This window comes from Centruroides sculpturatus, unplaced genomic scaffold (genome assembly GCF_000671375.1).
Source record: "Centruroides sculpturatus isolate CEXI.00-Female unplaced genomic scaffold, Cexi_2.0 scaffold947, whole genome shotgun sequence".
Taxonomy (NCBI): domain Eukaryota; kingdom Metazoa; phylum Arthropoda; class Arachnida; order Scorpiones; family Buthidae; genus Centruroides; species Centruroides sculpturatus.
Genome location: NW_019385124.1, coordinates 312,102 through 322,022, shown reverse-complemented (window position 1 = coordinate 322,022; position 9,921 = coordinate 312,102). Strand labels below are relative to the sequence as shown.

General features: G+C 34.0%; 2 protein-coding genes across 2 annotated transcripts; one reads left to right on the top strand and one right to left on the bottom strand.

Annotated features, from left to right (window-relative positions):
* Nucleotides 1-465: 465 nt before the first annotated feature.
* LOC111635120 lies at nucleotides 466-1,438 on the top strand. The gene is made up of 4 exons (XM_023379978.1): nucleotides 466-564; nucleotides 643-762; nucleotides 835-906; nucleotides 989-1,438. Exons 1-4 carry the CDS (start codon nucleotides 536-538, stop codon nucleotides 1,242-1,244), a joined length of 477 nt encoding a protein of 158 aa, XP_023235746.1. The 5' UTR covers nucleotides 466-535; the 3' UTR covers nucleotides 1,245-1,438.
* Nucleotides 1,439-2,165: 727 nt separating this feature from the next.
* Nucleotides 2,166-3,759, bottom strand: LOC111635111 (protein ANTAGONIST OF LIKE HETEROCHROMATIN PROTEIN 1-like). Its single transcript, XM_023379972.1, has one exon. It carries the CDS (start codon nucleotides 2,817-2,819, stop codon nucleotides 2,166-2,168), a length of 654 nt encoding a protein of 217 aa, XP_023235740.1. The 5' UTR covers nucleotides 2,820-3,759.
* Between the last annotated feature and the right edge of the window lie 6,162 nt (nucleotides 3,760-9,921).

Genomic DNA, 9,921 nt, shown 5'->3' with positions numbered 1-9,921 from the left:
ATTTTTCTATATGAATTCCTTTTATTATTTCACAATCATTTAAGTTTTAGTGTTTTACAACTGCTGAATTATGATGATTGTATTTAATTATGGTTATATCCCATGTGTTCATTTACAAGTTTTTAATTTTCTGTTTGTTTACCTATATACAAGTATGTCACTGGAATTATACAATTACAGTTAAATTTATATACTAAATTATTCTGTTCTAAAATTAAATTTTATTATATTTGAGTGTGTTGTCAGAAATGTATCAAGCAATAAATTAGTTGAGTATGATATGGATTATTTTTCTATTGTATTTTAGTGCTTAAAATGCATGTGATTGAATGAATAATGAAAAAGTTGTACAAAAGCTTCACTTCTATAAACTTTTTATGTTACAGATGCTTCCAGTGCTGAAAGCCGCTGGAAAACGCAGCGCGATCGGTACACAAGGGAGAATAAAAAAGTGGAAGACAGCAAAAGAAGTGGAAGTGGTAGGGATGACATATATGTATCACATTGGTACTTATATAATGTCATCGATGGGTTTATGAGGCGCTGTCCTCAAACAAATGAAGAGTAAGTATTTTAGGTTAAAAAAGAATACATTTTATGGGTGATGGAAGAATTTTTATATTCAATTTTGTATAAATACAGAACCATCAACAACATATCACCAGCTTTACCAGCAGAAGACCAACCAGAAGATGTTCAGCCTCTTTATGCTGAGGCAGTAGAGTTTTCCTGTCCCAGTGACAGTGAAGTATTTCTTCCTGGGTAAGCACTCCAATAGTTATTCACTGATTGCCTTTTGCCTTTTTACCTACTCTTGCTTTTTACCTGTTATAGGCCTGCATCAGCATCATCAGCATCATCATCATCAGCATCATCACAATTACCAGTGGAAACTTCAGAGAGCAGGTACTGTACATACATTCAGTCTGTACTACTCTAAAGCTTTTTGTTTGTATGTTATTTGTGATATATACTTTGTACTTTACAGCATTTCACATTTAAAACATGGCAGAAAAAGTGATCCACAAATGGAAGAATTATTGGCAGTATTTAGAATGTCTGCTGAAGCCATGCAGCAAGCAAATGCTGCAATACAAAAAAACAAATCGCATATAAAACCGTTCTGCGAGTTTGTTGAAAGCATGCTGGCCAAAATGAGCAGCAAAAATCAAAGAACGGCAATGAAAAAAATTCAGGACATTCTTTTCGAGATCGATGCCGTGAATGATGAAGAGAATCAGTAAATTACATAATGAATTCAATAGATCAATGTAATTTATTTAATTAATTTTGCTATATTAATAAATTTTTTTTGAAAACCTATATTTGTTACAATGTCTTTAAAACACAAGAGTAATAAAAATAATTCTTTATTGAACCTTAGTAATAAAAATATGATAGTCTATTGCCTATGGCAAGATCCAGTGGTACATAGATAGTCTGCTAATTTATTCCTCAATTCTCTTGCTTCAGTAGAGTACATGTTGCTTGCTACCTGTGTGCAACTTCTCATTTGATCATCTGTTGCTCTCCACCTCCCTGGGATAAGGTTGCCATGTTCATCTTCAGAATCACAATCTCCAGCATTAATGTAACAAGCTGACTCTCTTATAAAAAAAATTGTGTAAGATGCAAGCTGCCAATACCATCTTTGTCGTGTTATCTTCACTGTATGTTAATGGTCGTTTGAAGATTCAAAAACGACAACTTAAAATGCCAAAAGCATTTTCCACTACTCGACGAGCACGACACAGTCTATAGTTATAGACTCGTTGTGATTGGCTAATAGCTGAGCGTCTGGGATATGGTCGCATCAAATTTCTNCTTCACTGTATGTTAATGGTCGTTTGAAGATTCAAAAACGACAACTTAAAATGCCAAAAGCATTTTCCACTACTCGACGAGCACGACACAGTCTATAGTTATAGACTCGTTATGATTGGCTAATAGCTGAGCGTCTGGGATATGGTCGCATCAAATTTCTTTTTAGCGGGAAAGCTTCATCACCAATAAAATAAAAAGGAAACATAATTTCAGAATTTGGCAAGTAATCGTCATTAGGCAAGTTTAATCTGCAGGTTTCCATCATTTGGCCAAACTGAACTTTTCTAAATATTCCTCCATCACTCTCGCTTCCATAGTGTCCATAGTCTATATACAAAAATTTATAATTNAAAACGAGAACTTAAAATGCCAAAAGCATTTTCCACTACTCGACGAGCACGACACAGTCTATAGTTATAGACTCGTTGTGATCGGCTAATAGCTGAGCGTCTGGGATATGGTCGCATCAAATTTCTTTTTAGTGGGAAAGCTTCATCACCAATGAAATAAAAAGGAAACATAATTTCAGAATTTGACAAGTAATCGTCATTAGGCAAGTTTAATCTGCAGGTTTCCATCATTTGGCCAAACTGAACTTTTCTAAACATTCCTCCATCACTCTCGCTTCCATAGTGTCCATAGTCTATATACAAAAATTTATAATTGGCATCTGCCACTGCTAGCAACACATTACTAAATGTTCCTTTGTAATTAAAGTTTAAACTTCCACTATTTTTTGGACAAACCATCAACACATGTTTTCCATCAATGCTACCGCAGCAATGTGGCAATTGCCAAGCTTTTAAAAAATTTTCTGCAATACCTTTCCATTCATTTGGTGTTGAGGGAAATTGCATGCAGTCTGATTTTAAGTGAGTCCAAAGAGCATGGCAAGTTTCTGGAACAATTTTTGCTATTGTTTGTCTTCCAACTCTAAAGGCAAATGACAAACTTCTGTACGTTTCCCCTGATGCTAAAAATCTAGAAAAATACATGATAAAATGAACTTTTTAAACCAATTAAAACAGATTAAGCTAGTCAGTTATTAGCTGTAATCATATAAAATGTACCTTAAAGTTATTCCTAAGAGTTCTCTGGCTGAAATTGCTTCTCTAAAACATGTGTTCTGTTTGCTTATATAATTTTCCACTCGTTGTAATAACACCTCAAAGAGATCGGGTGTCATTCTTAAAAAACTGTCAACAAAATTCACGTTACTACTAATAAAACTTTTATGCATTATAAGATTTTGCTATAATTTTAATTTATTACTTACTCATAATAATATTCCTGGTCTTGAAAACTAAGTTCACGCGTAAGTGTATTGTGATAACCTAAGGAAAGTATTTACGTTCGACATTTGGGGCAGCACTGTCGCCGTAAAAACTTCGCGCTAGCCGGACCTCCACCGTAATCCGAGCTCAAACGCAAAAAGGTCACGTGATTAAAAGCTTTTACGGCGAGGGGTTTTTACGCCGTTTTTACGGTAGTGGAGTCCTAGCCTTACATCAAGAGATTTTAGCGTACTCCTGGTTTTGAGCGTTGGCCGTAGGAGACTCAAATATGTCCTCTTACTTCGAGAGATTTTGGCACACTCCTGGTTATGGGCGTTAGCCTTACGAGACTCAAATGGACTACGTGGGGACTAATAGGACTTAATCCCTAGGATTCCAAGTGTCAAGGGCCCACAAATATTAAATTATTATTATAAATGTTTAAAGCTTTTAATCAAGTCTTGTTTTAAGCGTCTTGTTACATCACGAAGGCTCGTCGCACTGTTTATTATGGGAGTAGCCTTTGGAGACTTGAATGAAATATGTCCTCTTACTTCGAGAGATTTTGGTGCACTCCACGAACAATGGGAAAGAATATTTTTCGCTGATTTCCTCCAATTAGCATGTAGAATTTTTCTATGAAAACAGGATGAGTGGNTGCCAATTTCAATTCAAAACATTCTAATTACTTCACCTACGTACATTTATACCAACTCTTCTACTCATCGTATCTTTGTCACTTATTATTATATATTTGAAATTAAAATTCGTGCATTGTCAAGTATGTATTCTGCTGATCAGCGATATAGATGTCTAGGGTTCCTTGTTCGTCCTACTTTGAATTGCATTAAAGTTTTTGGACTGGATCCTCTGATGCCGTGTCGATGTATAACAGAAAATAGAACTGTTATTTCTGAAAAAATTTTCAAAGTATATTGTGATCTGATTGAAGCATTCTTATGGTTTCTGTGTCTGAGTTACATAATTAATTTGCCCAATATCGACGTTTACTGTATAAGATTTTATTCATATTTGAAAGAATTTTCACATTTATGGATTGTGGTATTGATTATAGTTACATTCTACGCAGCAGTACAGTACAGTATTTTGAAAAGAAAAAAAATATCTCTTCATATTGTGAAAAGCTACAAGCAAGAATATGAATTGGTACAACAAATGGAAATTTTTCTATTTTGCATCATTTTCGGGCTACTTATAGCTTTCATATGGTGCTCCTTTATCGTAGGTTTGATAATGATAAGCGAATTAAGAAGACAAGATAGAAGCGCTTAATCTCCAGCAATCTCAAAAGCGTTAGTAAGGCAGTCATTTGCAGAACCATCTTTTCCTAGATGAAAGGCTTTTATACCTAAGTTAATCGAGGTTTTTATCTTTGATTTTCTTAAAAAGTATCCAAAGCGTACTTTCTTCCTTTGCTCAATAAAGGAAAGTACTAAATCTTATCCACAGAAACAACACTATTGAAATCCCATAAGACACGTCAGAACCTCCCCTTATAGGAATAGATATTCATTTGACACAAATTTTATTTATTAATACATTAGAGCGTCGATTATCCGAAAGAATTCCAGTCGGCAAATTTAAATTTTTGCCAATGCTGTGGCGCTGCAATCTTTGGCTATGTTTTGGGCTATTCAAATATTTTACGTTTATGATACTAAATTAACTTCTGAAGTATAATTTTTTATTGTTTTTATATTTTTCAATGTATTTATTTTGTACAAAATGAAAAAATAATTTTTAACGATACAATAGTCTTCATTAAGCTTAACATCAACGAAAATTCAACGCGAAGCGACACACAACGGAGAAAAAGGTCAAGATGGGATAAATTAATATATTTTTCGTACATAATCGGTTATCTAAAACATCGATCATCCGAACAACACCAGTCTCCAATTGATTCGGATAATCGATGCTCTACTGTATTAACATAAGTTTATAGTTTCATACAAGTTTATGAATAATCATTTCTCTTTTCAGGTTATTTTCACAACTTACCATTTGGGAATTCATTCTTATGAAGTCCATTTCTCACTACACCGAGTAAAAGTTTAGAGGAATTGCTATTCTAGTTCTTAAGTTCGTAATTTTGATATTTATGAAAGGCATTTTCGCTTATCTTCCTTTCGAATATGTGAGATAATTATTTGATATTGTGAAAATCTAATCAAGAAAACGAAATGACATTTAGACAGTACATAGAATTTAATAACAGTTATTGAAATGTAATAAAAACCATATTAATTCTTTTCACGTGAGTTAGATTTTACTTTCCAGTTCTGTTATATGCAACTGAGGCAAAGTATGGCAGTCGGTCAAAAAATGACCTTCCAAGATTTTTACATTTTTGCACTCGAATGCTTGAAACATCGGGAAATTAAAAAAAAACCGAGAGCTTTTTACTGTATGTATGGTGTTGGTCTGTGTATGGGGCACGATTTTGTTCACCCACAAGCTTAATAACTTCTGTGCTTTTTGTCGAAATTTCCTGAAATTTTGAAGATTCTTGCACAATACCCTTATGCAATAGTATGTTACTAAATAACTGAATTTCATTTTATACATTGAGTTGAGCAATCTGCATTCTTCAATTTCAGTTCGAGTGCAGGTATGGGATGAGGGAACGCAACACATGGGCGTCCTACAGAAACGGATAGCTGTTGGATGATTATCTACGTGCACTAGTTTTATTTTGGCATTAGACATGTTACGAAATGCCGAGTGCAAAACATAAGAAAGTTCTACGGAAAAAAGCATTTATTTCAGTATTAAAGAAGTGAAGAGATCGAGCTTAACTTCGCGTGCCTTAATCTGAAACGAACCCGCGACCACTGGCAATGTTCGGTGATTTTAATCACTCGACCATTGCTTGCCAATTTCAATTCAAAACATTCTAATTACTTCACCTACGTACATTTATACCAACTCTTCTACTCATCGTATCTTTGTCACTTATTATTATATATTTGAAATTAAAATTCGTGCATTGTCAAGTATGTATTCTGCTGATCAGCGATATAGATGTCTAGGGTTCCTTGTTCGTCCTACTTTGAATTGCATTAAAGTTTTTGGACTGGATCCTCTGATGCCGTGTCGATGTATAACAGAAAATAGAAATGTTATTTCTGAAAAAATTTTCAAAGTATATTGTGATCTGATTGAAGCATTCTTATGGTTTCTGTGTCTGAGTTACATAATTAATTTGCCCAATATCGACGTTTACTGTATAAGATTTTATTCATATTTGAAAGAATTTTCACATTTATGGATTGTGGTATTGATTATAGTTACATTCTACGCAGCAGTACAGTACAGTATTTTGAAAAGAAAAAAAATATCTTTTCATATTGTGAAAAGCAGCTACAAGCAAGAATATGAATTGGTACAACAAATGGAAATTTTTCTATTTTGCATCATTTTCGGGCTACTTATAGCTTTCATATGTTGCTCCTTTATCATAGGTGTGATAATGATAAGCGAATTAAGAAGACAAGATAGAAGCATGTCGGAAGCATTCGTATGCAATATTTATTACACATTGGGAAATTTTTACATACTTGGACAAATTGTAACAATAACTGTCCTGATTTTGTATTCTGGCATCTTTCTAATAAACAGATGCATGAAATTATCCGAAGAATACGAAGGAATGAAGATAAATGATTTATTTTTAAAGTATAAATTACAAAGATTTTTCGAAAAGCAAGTCGAAATTTGGCAATTTTTTAATCAAGCTAATGAGATTTACAAAGATCTTCTTCCATTAATGTATGCCTTCTTCATGCATATATGCTGTATCCTGATATACATTGCCATATTCGTAAATATGGCTCTACAAATAAAGCTTTATTTTCTTCTGGGATTTCCAGTTATTATATCAGGAGTATGTTCATTAAGTTGGGCATTATCATATTTCATGTCAACGGTAAGTTTGAAAATTGACATAAAATATTTAAATTCTTTTTAAACTTGAAGAAAAATGTAAAAAATATGGCCGACTGGATAAAATCGCTGAACACAAGCTGTGTCACGGTAAAGAAAACCGAAAAAACTCCATGTTGTCAGCGATTATGAGGCTTTAACTCTCGTTGTTCAATGGTTTTACCCGTTCGGCAAAAAGTGAATTCAGAAGAATTCAGCAAATGTGAATTATGTAACGATAAATTTTTTGTTTCAGTTGAATGACGACTACATGTCTATTTACAGACTTTCTCCTGCCAATTTGCCGGTAGAATTTAAACTAAAGGTAAAACTTTAATAATCCTACTTATCATTCAAATAGCATGATATTACTTTCCTACTCTTATGTATAACAGAGGGATGGTATGGCAATCGGTCAAAAACTAATCCCCAAATTTTTACGTATTTGAAATCAGCAAACCTTGAAACGTCGTGAAATGAAATAAAAAATTTTTCTGTATGTATGGATGTTAGTGTGTGGTGGCCACGCTTTTGTTCACACTCTTTAAAGCTTAATCACCCCTGGGCTATTAGTCGAAAATTCCTGAAATTTTGCGGAATGGTTTGTGTATTTGGCGGGTTGATGCTAATCAATTTTGGTAAATAAATTTTGGTAATTTGCAGTTTCATTTTAACAGTATTAACAAACTTTGAAGTAGTTTGTATGTTTTTAACATAGCGCACACAAGGTGGCCACAATTAAAGTTTTCCTGTTCTGAGCAATCTGTAGCTGATGGAAATAAGCGAAATGACACCAAAATTTGCATACAGATTATACAAAAATAATTTTTCAATTAAAAATTAGTTTAAACGCTTTTTCTAGAGGATACTTTACAGGAAAACACATATAATAATACACAGTAAACGATGAAGATTAATTTTAAAGTGATACTTTTGTGACCCGTGCCGAAGGGCCCCCTCTATTCTTCGGCACCACGGGACCGAAAGGTCGACATCGCGTCGGCGAAGACAGCAATGACAAATTTCCTCAGGACAGACACAGAAATCGTTATGTTCTCGTGCGAGTGGTTGTGTACGTGGGTTAGATTCAGATTGGAGACGAAAGAACTCTGAAAGAAATGCACTCCACAAGGTTATTCATTTAACAAATACCCGTTTAATTATAAAGACTATTTACAGGGTTATTTATCGCTAAGATTTACAAAGAGTGAAGAGGTTTAAACTTAACAGCTCGAGAGAGATAGTTTACAAAACCTTGGCGCGACGACAAATACCTGTAGTCCAGGCAGGTCTCCGATGATGGATCTTCGTCGAAGTGGAGTTCAGGTGCTTGAGTCCAGGTTGTGTTCAAGGTTTAATCCAAGTCACGTCAGGTTAGGTGTTTATCTCGGTTAAAGGTCTAAAAGAGGCGACGGCGAGACTCATACATACACACGAAAGTTTCACAACTAGGGACGGGAAAAGCTCCGATTATCAACACCCCGTCAGTTTTATACTCATTCTCTTCTGGGTTTTTCCCACTTACTCATTCGCAGCTTTAGTACGTTGGGTCCAATCAACGATTTTTACCCGTTGAGTTCAAGTGACACAGTTGATGTGTCACTCCCAACAAGAAACCAAGTCCGTGGGAGAGTTTAATCGCCGATTTAATCAGTAATTTTTTTGAAAAATGATCTGGATTTGAACAACAAAATATTATAATAATTAAAAATAATTTTTTCTAAAATCCTTTTTTACTAATAAATTTTCTTCTAATTTCGGCTCTCACACTTTCATCTGTTAATTTAAACATTACGAATAAAGTCAACATTTCATTGCCTTGAAATTTTGCATCTGAACTTTGAGTAATACACTAATATTTTTTACATCAATAAATGCGTTTACATTGTCATCTTTCGTGTATTTTTCTATAACGAGCATTCTATCGGAAATTTTTGAACTACGTTCTTTTGCAAAATCTATTCCGCTTCCTTTGCATTTTACATACAAATTTTGATGTCAATCATCTTATTGGTTACAGCTACACAGTGCAATGCACAGGAAAACTTTAGTTATGGCAACTCTGTAGTTATGCACCTAATATTTCAAAAGTAATTACACTTTATAAAGCATGATTTGCGAAGTAGGTTAACAGCGTGTTCTAGAGGCCTAAGAAATCGAAAAGTGTTTTATAAACGTAAAACTTCAAAAGCATTTTTCCGGCTTTAGAAGAGGTTAAACTTCGGTCTAGTTACTCTAAGATGCTGCTCTGCAGCCATGCTAAGTGATGAGGAATCGTCTTTCTCTAGTGTCCTCCAGCGTCAGTACTAAAAAGCCAAAAAATGGTGCAAATTTTAAGTGTATTTAAATGCTTTTTAGTAGGAAGTAAAATAATATATTTATTTTCCAGATGAATTGCTTCATGAAACGATTTGGAAAAATTCCATTAGGGATATCTGTTGGTGGTTTCTTCTATATAAAGAAAGATTTCTTCATCAAGGTTTGTATAAATTATCACACATTGTTTATTCTGGTTCGATATGTGCAATCATTTATCTGCATTTCTGAAAATCATTTTTTCCCGGTTGGTATTATAAAAAATTGTAATGCAAGATGCCTGCGTGGCTAAGACAATTAAAGCGTCAACCAACTGCTTTAGGAAATGCGGATTAAAATCTCAACAAGACTAAAGATATCTTACAAATTTTTCGGGGTCGGGCCTATGATATGTTTGGTCCTGTCCCTCATCTCCCAACCATTTTATTATAGACCTGGCTGAACCCTCGACGGACCTAAAAAATAGTTGTAGAATGTAGGATGAATGGAATAAGATTAGTAGTTGAGCAATCTAGTACCTACTAAGAATTTATGTTGTAATTGGCTTTTATTTAGAAATTAC